The following is a 14862-nucleotide window of genomic DNA, read 5'->3' on the forward strand; positions in this document are numbered from 1 at the left end:
TGTATACTTTCTGAATGCACTGTATTTTCAGTCACATTCACCTGATAATCCCACATGAACGTACGGATGTAGAACATAAAAAATGAGGCCAGCATTACTTGTTAAAAGTAAAAACCTGCCTATGTGGCAAGCCAATTTTGCTTAAGTTAGATTCAGTAACCCGTTTGCTTGGATTTGAGATTTTGCAGGGAAATCTGATTTAAAGGTACACTAGATACAGTCATGGTCAAAAGTATTGGCACCCCTGGAATTTTTTCAGAAATTACACCATTTCTCCCAGAAATTGTTGCCGTTAAAAAAATGTTTTTGGTATACACGTTTATTTTCTTTATGTGCATTGGAACGAACAACACAAAAAAGCAAAAGAAAAGAAGCCAAAATTGACATAATCTTACACAAAACTTAAAAAAATGGGCCGGACAAAATTGTTGGCAACCTCAACTTAGTATCTGGTTGCAGACCCTTGGGAAAAAATAACAGAAACCAATTGCTTCCTATAACCACCAACAAGCTTCTTACACCTCTCAACTGGAATTTAGGACCACTCTTCTTTTGCAAACTGCTCCAGGTCTCTTAGATTTGAAGAGTGCCTTCTTACAACAGCAATTCTGAGATCTCTCATAGGTGTTCAATGGGATTTAGATCTGGACTCATTGCTGGCCACTTCAGAACTCTCCAGCTTTGTCTACAACCATTTCTTGGTGCTTTTTGATGTTTCAGGTCATTGTCCTGCTGAACACCCATGACCTCTGACGCAGACCCAGCTTTCTGACACTAGGCCCTACATTGTGGCCCAAAATCTTTGGATAGTCTCCAGATTTCATGATTCCTTGCACACAGTCAAGGCACCCAGTGCCAGAGGCAGCAAAACAACCCCAAAACATCCTTGAACCTCCACCACGTTTGACTGTAGGTACTGTGTTCTTTTCTTTGTAGGCCTCATTCCGTTTTCCGTAAACAATAGAATGACGTGCTTTTCCATAAAGCTCTACCTTAGTCTCATCTGTCCACAAAATGTTCTCCCAGAAGGATTGAGGTTTACTCAGGTACATTTTTGCAAACTCCACTCTGGTTATTTTGTGTGTCTTTGTCAGCAGTGGGGTTCTCCTCGGTCTCCTGCCATAGCGCTTCATCTCATTCAGATTATGACGTATGGTCCGAGCTGATACTTTTGCACCCTGATTCTGCAGGACAGCCTGAATTTGTGTGGAAGTTGACTGAGGATGTTAATCCACCATTCCAGCTATCCTACATTTAATTTTTTTGTCAATTTTTCTCTTCTCTCCGCATCCAGGGAGATTAGCCACAGTTCCATGGGTTACAAACTTCTTGATTTTATTACGCACAGTGGACAAAGGAATTTCAAGATCTCTGAAGATGGTCTTGTAACCTTGAGATTGTTCATATTTTTCCACAATTTTGCTTCCTAAGTCCTCAGACAATCTCGGCTCTTTTTTCTCTCCTCCATGCTTGGTGTGACACACACAGGCACACAACACAAAGGTTGAGTCAACTATTATACATTCTAACTGGCTTCAGGTGTGATTTCTATATTGCCAGCACCTGTTACTGCCACAGGTGAGTTTAAATGAGCATCACATGCTTGAGATAAAATGATTTATCCACAGTTTTAAAAGGGTGCCAGTAATTTTGTCTGACCCATTTTTTGAGTTTTGTGTAAAATTATGTAAATGTTGGCATTTTCCTTCAGTCTTTTTTTTTGTGTTGTTCCAATTCACACGAATGAAATAAACAGGTGTATACCCAAAACATTTGTAATTGCAGGAATTTCTGGGAGAAATGGTGTTATTTTCTGGAAAAATTCCAAGGGTGCCAATACTTTTGTCCATGACCGTAGATGTGTTTTCGCACTAAAATGACTCATATATATATATATACTGTATATTTAGTTGAATTCTTAATTACTCTAAATATTTCCGACACTTGTGAAGGAAAATAAGGTGATGTAGTTTTGATATTTTTAAGTTTTTATTTGATATACTGAATGTAAAGTTTATAATGCTTTTAACCGGCTGTAATCTAATAACATGTATCAATAGTGCTGCACATGGGCCCCTGTCACATAAAAAAAAAACAATTACAGAAACATATGAAACAGTTAGAGACATTTCCATGCACTTACGGCTATCAGTGGAAATCAGAACGGACATAATGCGATGATATTTGACCTAGCTTTGGCACATTTTTAAGTAAATATCCGCTTATACCAGGACATAAAACCATATCTGCCCTTAAGTTTCAGAGACTAAAAGAGGACTCCCTGAGAACAAGGGTTAAGATGGCTTTCCTATAAAGACTTACAGATGCACCAAAAAAAGGAAAAAACAGAGTCACATCAATGCAACCAGAGTCAATTTGTTGTGAATTTAACTGCTTATGTGGGTGTGCTGTGGGGCCTGTTCAGGTTTGTGAAATGTGCAGTTTGGCTGAATCAGAGAAGCAGAGGAAGAGGGAGGTAGGTGACATTTAAAAGGAAGACATCCACGCTGAGCGAAGATGAACACTCAGATAAAAGAAGAAACAGTTACATGTAATGAAGGTAAAAGAGTAAAGGTGCAAAGAGGGCATGGAGAATTAAAAACTCGAGCATACATGTTTGTTTGATCACTGTGTGTACATTTATCTCTGTATGGCTGTCAGTAAAGCAAGAAATAGCTTCTCACATGTTTGAGGCTACCCATAAAAAAAGACTTGATCCAGTTACCATGGAAACCGAGGGTTCGACTCTGGCAGGCAAACTCACAAGAAAGTCCGGTTTACATCCAGACAATCAGCGCTCCTTTCCTTCAGATACAGAAAAAAATAACACCCACTCTCCTCCATTACCAAACAAACCACCAAACGTGTGACAAACCTTTCATCACCAAAAACCGGACTTCTCCAGCAGCTGCCCACAGGCTGAGGACGAGTTTTAACCACGCACACTCCAGGCTGTTTGTGTGTCTATACGTGTTAGTTTCATTTCCTTTGCAGCTGCTAGCCCTGCAACAAGTCGTTGCTATTAATAGTGATGCATTGTTACTTAATTTTCCTGCTTTAATAAGGCTAACACTGCTGTGAGGAATACTTCAGCAGACTGACATAACAAACTAACCAGCATTACATAAAAGTGTTTCATAAACATTCACTGTAAATAAATTAATCATAGAAATAAGTAATGCATGTGCAAATTCACATAATGGCACTGAAGCCATCTGTACAGGGTCCACTCAAAGTCATCAACACTGCTTTCATTTGCTCCTGAAAGAGAGCAGCCACAGCAACACTATCAGATGTACGGAAGCCCAAAAAGGACATGCATCCCTACATTTGATTTATTCTGTTTTTGAGAGATTTCATTTGTCTCATAATCACAGGATAACAAGGCTGGTTTCCCATTCATTAAGATCAGAAAAAAGTAAGGCTGGATAAATATCAGACAGTTTTTTTCAAATCTTAACCAATTAACTCAGACACAAGATCTCACAGAAACTTTTTATCAAACGTGACTTCAGAAAATCAAAAAGATCATCATGAAGAAGATCATCCTTAGCTGGCTGTCTTGGTTGACTTTGCAGCAATAAAAAAAAAAAAAATGAAAAGAAATATGGATGAATCCAGGCTGAGATGATGCTTTCCCTGTATTTACGTTGGTGAGCTGCGAAAGTACTTATCTGATTATTCTACCCAGCCTGGCACCCTCAAGGGATATGGAGAGGTATTCCTACAATTTCCAATTCCCAATCAGGTAGACTCTGACTCAATCATATTACGCCACACACATAAAGATAATTTTGACAAATAATTGTGACAAGCCTTTACCCCCCCCCCCCCAAAAAAAAAGTGTGGGCAAATTTGACCCAAAATTGGGCCTGAAATCATCCCAATGTGACACATCATGAGAAAAACAGCATGCTATCTTAAGAAAATGAGACAAATAAGTGGCATTCTTGAGCCAGTGACCAAAATGTACTCACTTTCAGAGGGAAAACGAGTTAAAATGAAAAAATTTACAAATATTTGTACACTTTGGGCTTCTGTACTTCTGTGCCAGAAATAGCAAAGAACAGAATTAACAGTTGAATCAGACTTTTTATTTTAAGTCTGGTATGGTCAGGCCAGACAAACTATTTCAACACTAGAACCGCTGGGGATCTCTACATATCCTGAACAGCCGGCAGGTCAAACTGACCCGTTATTAAAGCGCACTGATCAAGAGCATTTATTTAAATGCAGACAATGAACAGCTTGTTGACCACAAAAAGCGCCCTAGATCACTGACGGATGATGATGTCTCGCAAATAAAATTGTCTTAGGACTGATTGCTCAGTCCTAACACTTCCCAACATCAGATTTTTTTTTCATTTAAAGCACTGAGCATTTCTTTTGCCATTTCACATAATTAATCTCTTTTTTTAGCTTGTGGTATCCATGCTGAAGTTTGATCCATAACTTCTGATTAGGTAGTGCAGCAACAGAGAGTATTCCCATTGCAGCATCTATTGCTGATCTGGTGTGAAATTAAACAGGGAAAATCAATGGTTTCTTATGGGGTAAATTTAACCGGCTTGGTGGTTCTAGGTATAACTGACCATTTATCAAATTTAGATTATGCATACATTTTTATGACATGCGACAGAAAGAACTTTAAGGAAAAGTCAACGACTGACAGACTTTAAAATTTTATCAATATAAAGCCTTCGGTAAATGTGACCCCATGGCCGTTCTAGTGTTAAAAGGACCAAGTAAGCTTACAGTGATAAAAGGAACACCCCCAAAATGATGCTTTGATACATTAAAGCTCCTGTGAGGAGTTTTTAGATGGTTATGAAACAGACAAAATTCAATGATGATACCTCTTTATGACCTACAAAAGAATACATAGCCATAAATAACAAGACTGATCATTTCAACATAGTAATTTCAAAGCTTGTAATCACCTCCATGTGGTAGGTGTCAGAGAAAGAGGCACAACACTGAGTCGGGATGCACAATTGCGTCTGTATTAGCCAACATTTGGGGCTTTTCCATTACAAGGCTCGACTTGGTTTGACCCGACACGGCAGCCCATCACTGCAGGGGATTTGCTTTTTCACCATAACTGTGCTACCCGTTTTAGGGCGCATCTAGAGCTGATGACGTGGTGTTTTGAGCCCATCTTCATCTCATCCACAGTCTGATCTCTACAATGTCAGGTCTGATTGACTTTACATCATTTTAAGCAAAACTCAAACTGTATGCCAACAGCGCCGCATGCCGCTCTTTTCCCATTCTCTTTCTTTCTGCAATCAATGGATGAACAATACTTATGCTTATCAAAAAAGGATGTTCCTGCATAGAAGTTAAATAACAGTCTTCTGATGATTGATTTATGGGTCTCAGGATATTACAGAAAGAACACAATCATATTTTAGGATTGGGCAAAGGGAACGGCATGCTTAACTAGCACCAGTTAACACGTTAAAGACTGTCTTTATCATGGGCTAAATGTGTCGAACATGTACAGCATTTTATTCTTAAAGTCAGGAACTTGTCTATAAGAAGGGGAAAAGGTTTAACTTTTGCTATTAGTGGGTACGGAAAAAGTTGTAATACTGGATGTGCACTTTGTCCTTCTTGATTTCACTTGTCAGTGTGAGAACTCAGGCGGTGCGCAACTATCGGACCACAGCATAAGCACATGAATCTTGAGTTTTGGTCGTTTTCATAAACATTTCAGTTATACAGCAAATGCTGACATTAGACAACCACTGTTAAGGAGTTGCAGCCCCAGCAGAGGCACGTAACACATATCTCCCAGTGGGCTGAAAGCAGAAGGGTGTAAATCAACCCCCACAAATCACACCCTGTGATGTCGCCAGGCTACGCTTGGAGTCGGGGCAGGCTCACTTTGAGCAAAACCATTATCGGCATGGCCTGGCACAGCCAAACCAGTGAATGAAAAGTAAATTAGCATGGCTGGGTCTGGCTTGGCTTAGTGGAAAAAGCCCCAATAGACCTTTTTGACAAAGCAAATAATGTGGGCATGAACTAATGCTATAAGCAGATGTTTATCTGTTATATTGTAACAGTGTAATTCAGTGCACTTAGCACTTCTAACAGCCGATTTAGTGAAAGAATGTATCATGGGGCAGAAAATGTGACCTGTCTGAATTCTGTTGTTGTGGTTAAACATAAGAGAAAAGAACAGCATGTGGGAATGCTGCACCAAAAGAAGTAAAGAAAAAAAATATCTGTATCACTATCAGCCCTGATTTTTACTATCAGTGCATCTCTACAGCAGAGACGATCTTTGTTTATGTTTTCCATGGCAAAGATTTAAATTCAGAGATACACCTGGTTGCACTTTCACTTTTTCCACAGGAGGGCGCTACAGTCAACGTGAAACAAAAAGTTCCTCACAGGAGCTTTAAGTAATGATGTCAAAAACAGTGTTAGGGCTGTCTGATGCTATACTTTGCTGCCATTGGGCCAAAACTTCCAGTCTCCAAAAATCACCATTTTCAGGGATGTAAATTAATCAGTCAATTAATTTTAACACTTTAAACATATTGTCGACACTTCTTAATGTTTAAAACTTGTAAAACTAACTGGCAGATGTAAACCAACAGCACTGAAAAAATAACTAAAATAAAGAAAAATGGAGATAGGAGGTTTTGGCCTGACACCAGCTGCTTGTTTGAAGGCTAAAAACATAAAAGCTCACAGTATTTTAAGTTACAAAAGTCTGTAAAATTGATGTTCAGCATCGAGTCCACCAGAAAATGCAGCAAACTAAAATATTCATCTCCTTTATGGAACAAAGAAGCCAAACTCCTTCCCATGTACACTTCCTTGAAAGTCCTTTTGACATGCCTGTCTGTCTTTGCCCATTGTTGTCCATCTAGGTCTATATTCTCTCCAGAGACTGATTGATTATTTGAGACAGCCAGAGCAGCTGGACTGCTTGTTGTAGTCAAAGTGTGGTGAAATAGTATCTGGTATTACACTTTTCAGGATTTCATTCTCTGTGGCCATGATGTGCTTGACTAGGAAGTTTGCAGCTTCACTGATGTTGAGATTGTCCTAAAAAGACAGAAAATTACAATTAATGATTTCAGAGTAATGTTTTTTTCCCCAATATGTAGGAAAGACTGTGAAACACTCATATGAACAACAACAACAAAAAAAGTTTAAAGTAAACCACATAGACATGGACCTTTAAGACCTTTAAGATTTTACAGGACCACTCTGTAGAGTTTAACTTTATATATTTGGCTGATTGAAGAAAGCAGTACAGATATCTCCAAAGTTATCCAAAAGAAAGCAAGATAAGTTTAAAACTCTCTGTTGTCCACTCTCTGCTAATTGCCATGTTTTATTTGCCCTAAACTCATTTCTTCCTATCAAAACAATTTCAATTTGTAGTTAGTATGAAAGGAAATATACTGATCCACCTGCTATTAATCAAACTTTAATGACCAAACTTTATTTGCATAGCACATTTGAAGCTACAAAATGTAGCACAAAGTGTTCCACATGGACAGAAAATCAATTATAGCCATTACTATTCATGTAAACTAAAGGTTTCAACATAAGACATTAATTAAGGAGGGAATAAGTAAGTTAATAAATCAGTAAATGAGAGATAGAGGTTAAGATGATCAGAAAACAAGTAAAAAAACAAGCTGAAATGTTAGATGAATGATAATTAGAAAAAGAAAGTTCAAGAGACAAAATAGATGCAATCAAAAGTGATTCAAGTGTCTTTAAATATTTTGATCTGATGTGAGCATGACACAGTTACATGTAGATTCGCATGTGAAAATTCATATCTTTGCAATAAAAATCTGTCAAAAGTGCTTCAATTTGTCACAAACTTAGACCTCCATACATGTCCCCAAATATATTAATTTATCAATACATATAAAGTTGTTTTTTTCTTTCTATTAAAGATGCTGTCTTGTAAGCCTTGTTTACGGCTCAGCTTATTGTTTCTGCATGACGCTGAGATTCAGTTATATCTAAATTAAATCAAATCAGTCTTCATTTAGATCATTTAATTGTCACTTTTGTTCTTTTTTATTGTCCAGCTTTATAAGGTATCATGGAAGGTGGGAAAATGACAGCAAAGTATGCATTTCTGAGTATGTTTACGTATGTTTTATGACCAAAAAATTGCTATTTCAAACTTTAAAATGATCAGAGTAGATCAAATTTATTGTGAATCAATGCTTATGTTGCTGAATTGGCTACTTTAAATATGAACTGTAAATAAACCAGATGGCAAACTTTGTATTTATGATGTAAATATTTTTCCAAAAACTTGTTTCTAAGTTCTCATTTAAACACTCACCTTACATATAAATATAAGTAATTGGACACTGACCTGATGAACATCATGATATGCATTTAGGCTCTGGTCAGTGAAAGGATTGAGCTTGGGTTTGTTTGGATGTTTAAAGCAAAAGGTAACCAGTAAGCTAACAGCTTCATGTGAACAGTGCAGTGTGTGCACGCTGCACCTTAATGTGTTTGCCACCACTTCATATGGGTGCTGTAAACACTGTTTTCTAATTGCTTTAAAAGAAAGACGTGTATGTCTGTTTGCACACCAGCCTCTGACACCTCTCACCGAACCTGCACCCTATGACCTCTGACCTTCAGAATGTCGAGTCTCGATGTCACCTGAACATCGGCACACTTCTGCTGCTGTGACATGTTACTGTCAACAGGTCATAAGTGAATGGGGACAACATTTCAACACCTTATCGATCCAAAAGTGCTGATAAAATAAAGAATTTGATAACAGGTTAATTCAAACTGCAATGCATCATTCAGACTCACAGACAGATTCAGATGTCCATCCCTGTAAATGTTCAACACAAAATTGTTTTTTCAAATTTCTATAATATTTTCAATGGCAGCCAAAACCTTGTGTTTCAGACCAAATATTTTTATTTTGGGGAAATATTGGATGAACTCTGTGTTGACTTTTATTCCACAGCACAGAACTAAAAAGAGCATGGCAGTTTGAAATAAATATCTTAATCAGCACTAGTTTGATAAAGCATCAAAATGTCAAGCCAATTAAAAAGAATAGTGTGACTCTATTCAATTTATCAAATAACTTATATTAAAGCAAAATTAACTTTAGGATGTTGTTTGTGAACACAAATATGAAAAAGACAAACTTTTACTTAACACCTTTCTTTCCAACAAGTTGTTCTGTCATGCTCAGAAACTTTATCTCGCTGAGCCACTTTCCATGAGCATATGAAATTCCATTTGGCTCTGTGGGGATGTGTTTCACGGACTGAAGTGACCTGAGTGGGAGAAGATCTCCACTGACTGTATCAGCCACTTTCTGCAGAGGCCTACTTTGCACATTCATTATCAGGTTGATAATTAAGGCATAACTGGAGTACATTAAGGACCTATGCACTTACTCATGTCTTGGCTGACAGTTACATAAGACGATTAAAACCACTTGTGTCTTTTAGTTAAATAAGAGACTACAGCCAGGAGGCTGTTAGCTTAACTTACCAGAAAGACTGGAAGCTAGATGAGCTCTGCTTGAAAATTGAAAGATAGTCAGTCAGGCAGTCTGTCCATCTGAGGCCAAAAAGTTGATTTAGTTTATAGTATATCTGTATTTCAATTAAAGGCCTATTTGTGAAGAAATACAATATTCTATATATCTTACAGGGGCATAGGTAGCCTCTTAGCTCAGTACAAGACTCCTGAAGACTTGTCACCCTTCATCTCTCTAGATGACGTTAGCAGGTCTGCAGGACTGAGTAAATTCTAATAAGGATTACTTTATGCCTGGTAAAGCTGTTCAACTTTAGGAAAAAAGCACTGTTCTGTAAAGTAAGGGGATTGTACTCAGTGTATGTAGGAATTTTCTGATGATAAATGCAGTGCACAGGTGCATTTAGAGCTTTAAAATGCCGACTTTTCTCTATTCTGATTCATTCCTTATGGCTACCCCCCCACTTCCTCCAACATACATTTGGGATCAGGTGATTGCAAACAACCAATTGGAATACACACTTTTTTTAACCAGCAGATGGCGGTATCAAAGTTTGCCTTCTCCTGTTCAATGCCAGTAGCTGAAACATTAGCTCTTCTCCTGGTCACTTAAAGGAAAATTACGCATTGTTTTATTTACTATTGAACTTGAAAAAGAAATTATATATTACTTATGTCAACAGAAGTCAATAAAAGAATATCCTGCATATTTATTTCCAGAGAACAGAAATAAAATAATTTTATTTCAGGAGTTCACTTTAATTTCATATCTCTGTAGAAAATAAACATTAGTTATACTAGTACTAGTACATTAGTATTATTGTGAGCTGAATGTACTGTTACAGGCTTACTATCTAGACAGTTAACTAGTGAGATAGCAAGATAGCTAGTGAGTAAGCGAGATAGCTAATGAGTCAGCCAGACAGCAAATGAGTTCGCATGATAGCTTGTGAGATAGCTAGAGAGTAAGCCAGATAGCAAGTGAGTTTTCTTGATGGCTATTGAGTAAGTGAGATATATCATGAGTTAGCAAGACAGCTAATAAATTAGCCACACAGCAAATGAGAAAATGAGTGTTAGCAAGATAGCATGTGAGTTAGCAAGATAATTAGCTTTAGATTACTAGCCAGCTATATATGCTAAGAAATAAGATAAAGAGAAAGGACATGATTAAATAATGACTAAATAATGATTGAATTCGTCATGTTTTTGCAGAGTCCATTATTTCTCCCAATTACTCCTCATTATGCTAAGCCATGCTACACTTCCCTCAGCTCCTGGAGTATAAGTATCTGGCAAATGGAAAAGTGGGATTAGTTTTCTTATGAAACTCTCAACTTTACATTACTGAAACAATTTCTTTTTCCAGAATCAGCTAACTTTTTGTTCACTACAAAGTCCCCATGACAGTCAGGAATAAATTTCACACCCTATTGTTCACACTTGAACATTGATTACAACTGTATTGTTTTCTCACCTTAGCCGAAGTCTCGAACCAGCCAACAAAGCCGTGGTCTTTGCAGAACTGATCCATTTTGGCGCTGTTGTTGGTCATCTCTCGGCCTTGGTCACATTTGTTAGCTAGCAGCACAGTGGCGATGCTCTGTCCATCAGCTAATGTTAACTTGGAGTCTAGATCTTCTTTCCACTTGACCACAGCCTCGAAGGTAGTGTGTCGTGTCACATCGAATACTATGAAGGCTCCCATGGCTTCTCTGTAGTACACTCTTGTCATGTTTCCAAAGCGTTCTTGACCTGGGTTGAACCACCAAACACACAAAAATACACACTTTAATGGAGGTCATTGTTTTTTTTTAACTGTGGTTCCCAGGCATGAGTATGATGAGAGATTCATTGTTTTCTTGCCTTTTGCAGCAAAACAACTTATGCAGCTGGTATTGCATGCCTGCTATTCCATGAAACAGCACATTCCTGAGGTCTTGATGTCACGTTGCACTTAACGAGATGGTCAATGCAACTGGTTGTTCCTGCTGATAATAGGCCTACTGAAATTAAAACCTGCACTTTGCCCGAACTGCACTGAAATAAACACTGACCCAAGCTTTAACTATGCAAAAAAAAACATATGAAAATATACCCGTATAAAATACCAGTTAGCAGGTATGCATGAAAATAAGTACATTTATGGTTGTGTATTTTTAGGGAATTGTGAATTAGGCCCTTGAGGAGTGTGCTAGAACAGCTGTTGACATGACATTTCTTGAGGGTGTGTGCTTCTGTCTCGTGTATTAGCATCAGCAAGTCCAAAACCTTACATTAATGTGTATATATCCAGCTCTTTGTACATATCACACCCACCAAAATGAAAGGTTGATAAATATTAATGCTCAAAACTTCCCCTTTTCCGACCTTACCAAGGATAAAATACAGTCATCTCCTCCTGGGTAAGAGGAAGTGGAAAGTTTGACAACACATGGATGGAGAACTTCCCCCTTTCAAATCCGAGGGACAATCATGTGCGGTTTTGTGACAGCAGTGTGAGACAGACACAAATGTCATACACGTCACCTGACAAGCTGTCCTTCAAGTAAAGTCCCAGTGCAATTAAAAACCTCTGAACAATATAGTACAGCATGTAAAATTTACTGCTGTCGTGTGGTTTCTCTCTACTTCAAGCAGGTAGGTAAGACGCAATCAGACTGTAATTTAATTTACTAGTCTAAATTAAGCTCTTAAGGGCACGTGCCTGCATGTGTGCATGCTATAATGATGTTTGTTTTTATTTAGATTACAATGACACTCCTGTGACTGGCCTTTAAATGTTGCTCACATGGTTTATATTCACATGATGTGCTACCATACCTTGAATGAATGACTTAAGGACTTCTTGTTGGTCATCCCTTATCAACATTAAGTGTGTGTGAGAGGAAGAGAGACAGACAGAGAGTGTGGGTATCAGATACTAGCTCTCCACAGTGACAGTGCATCTTTTAAGTGTGCATATTTCATAATTCTACAACAGTCATGCCTTGCTGTCAATTTCACAAAGAGGTTGTCTCCTTTGTGAAATGTATTAAGCCTGACAACCAGCCTTGCAGTACCTTATTTAAGGGACATTTGCAGGGTATATACAGAACATATGACATTAAATTAAATATTTTTAATACCTTTTTCACAAGTCTCTTCATACATTTCTTACAGTTTTCAAAAGTGACATAGTCATGTACTTTATCTGTGTTGTGCTGATTATAAGATAAAAACAGAGAAGGAAATGCCAGTAGTATTTCTTGTTGTAGCATGCAAATTAAGCTTTTGGAGCATTTTGAGACCAAACAATGAGAAAAAAAAACAACTTAGTTTGATACCATTAAATAGCTGGCAATGTAAGTTCTTATTTTGTACTCAAGCAGCCTAAAAGTAGTTACGGTAATGGTATAATAGTAGTAGTCACTTTGCTGTTGCAGCTGATAAGCTATATCTCCCTATGGTTGAATAATATCAATTTTAAAATTGTATTTCCATAAGTCTAGATTGGCTGTGAATTCTCCCAGCACACAATAAGGAAATACTGGCAAATCTAACTCCATTAATCACGTGTCTTAAGTATGAATTCATAAAAATAAAAACAGGAAAACTAGCCTGCAATTTTGTGTGAATACTGTATATTTGAATGCTCCAAAATTAAGACCTTACAGACTTGTGTGTAAAACTTTGTCAGACTTTTTGAAAGCCTTAATTATATGTAAATTGATTATCAAATATAAATATTTTTAAAACCCTGCAGAAACCCTGACTAAATAATTCCTGCTGTACATTTCGACACAAAAACATCTAATTTTAAGTGATCTAAGGTGCATTGTGCAAGTTATGAAAATGTTGACAGTTTAATATTCCTAATCTGCAATATTATATGATATAACACAATCTTTTTTATATAACTGACAAAATATATCAAAAAGTAAGGCTTTAAATTAACTAAACTAGAACAAATGCTGCAGAGAATCAAGAGAGCATGGTCTAAATTGCACAAAAATGTTCAATGCCCCAATGTTAAATGTGATTTATGCATGTTGCGGTTGTTTGGCTGCATTTTTCGTAAATAAAGCAAGAAAAAATCAATATGCCTGGGACTTGAATTGTTATGTCACAGCAGGCGTCATTAAGGTTCATTTTCACCAGTATCCACGTTAAAATTCTGATATCGTGACAGCCATACGCACCGCATTAGTAAAGATATTAAGCCCTGGGCTATGAAACCATGCAGCTGATTTACCGTGAGTTTCAGTGTGACTGACAGCACATAAAGATAACGGTACCCAGGACTTAAAAACAACTTCTTCACCTGCAATGTCCCACAGCTGAAGCCGGATAGTCTTTGAGTTCCAGTTGAGCACCTTCAGGGCGAAGTCCACCCCGATGGTAGCTCTGTAGTTGGTGGAGTAGGTCTGATGCACGTACCGCCTGATGATGGAGGTCTTCCCGACCCCCAGGTCTCCGATAACCAGCACCTTGTACAGGTGCTCCCTCCGCGAGTTCTGCATGCCGTTACAGTATGAGGAGTGGTTGGTCATTCTCCACCTTTCCACCAAACTTTCAGCAACTTTGACGCGCAGTGAGTGAGAGCTCAGGCTTCACCCCTCAGTCCTAAACTCGGTATCTCCCTCTTTGTTTAGGACCCGCCCTCCATGGTGTGGACTGCGCTGAGGAACGTGTGACCTAGCTCGCCTCGTCACCCTGAGGAGCTGAGAGCCAAAGTAGTTCCTGTTTAGAGGGCTCTGGTGTCTTTACTGCAATACACTCTCCATATTATGCAACTGTTGTTATGTGTTAACCTTTTGTGTGCTTTGAAACTTCCTGGTCAGCACTTGGCCTTTTTAGACGTGTGCTTTCAAAATGCCCAATTTAATCTCCTCACATTTTGGCTCCATTATCTGACTAAAGAGGCAGAGAGATTCCTCGCATGCAACTTGAAAATAGATCCATGACGCAGTTTAGGAAGCAATGTGAGTTTAAAATGTTAACTGTGTGAATGAATGAAAGGCATATATGAATCCTCACTAGATTCAGCAACACATAGAGTCCAACTTCTGTGACAATAAATCAAAAAAATATTCTCTGCATCACAAATACTGCTGGTTCATAGTGATGCACTGTTTGTGAATGAGCTGGTTCAAAAAGCCAGAATGATGGACCTAGATTCTGCTTGAGAACCTTTTTGGTTCAAAGGATAGGGATGATCTTTTTTCTTGATGGTGTAGCATTAATACTTTACACCAGGGGTGTCATATGGCCCATTAAGTGCAGGTTTCATCTAACTTGCAAGGTCTATTGGGAAGATGGGATTTTTCAGAAAATAATTACAGGAGATCTGCATGAATTAAAAAAAGA

General features: G+C 38.0%; 1 protein-coding gene across 1 annotated transcript; it reads right to left on the minus strand.

Annotated features, from left to right (window-relative positions):
- Nucleotides 1-2033: 2033 nt before the first annotated feature.
- On the minus strand, nt 2034-14193 carry rab38b (RAB38b, member of RAS oncogene family). Its single transcript, XM_041802163.1, has 3 exons — nt 13817-14193; nt 10991-11268; nt 2034-7065 (listed from the first exon to the last, which is right to left on the minus strand). The coding sequence occupies exons 1-3, from the start codon at nt 14043-14045 to the stop codon at nt 6916-6918; spliced, it is 657 nt and encodes a 218-aa protein (XP_041658097.1). The 5' UTR covers nt 14046-14193; the 3' UTR covers nt 2034-6915.
- Between the last annotated feature and the right edge of the window lie 669 nt (nt 14194-14862).

Source organism: Cheilinus undulatus, linkage group 12, assembly GCF_018320785.1.
Source record: "Cheilinus undulatus linkage group 12, ASM1832078v1, whole genome shotgun sequence".
In the NCBI taxonomy this organism is placed as follows: Eukaryota; Metazoa; Chordata; class Actinopteri; order Labriformes; family Labridae; genus Cheilinus; species Cheilinus undulatus.

Coding starts and splice junctions, on each gene's coding strand:
- rab38b (XM_041802163.1), bottom strand. CDS start 14,045: ATGACCAACCACTCCTCATACTGTAACGGCATGCAGAACTCGCGGAGG. Junction 11,269..13,816: donor TCAGCTGTGGGACATTGCAG/GTGAAGAAGTTG, acceptor GGTTCAACCCAG/GTCAAGAACGCTTTGGAAAC. Junction 7,066..10,990: donor GGTTCGAGACTTCGGCTAAG/GTGAGAAAACAA, acceptor CTGTCTTTTTAG/GACAATCTCAACATCAGTGA.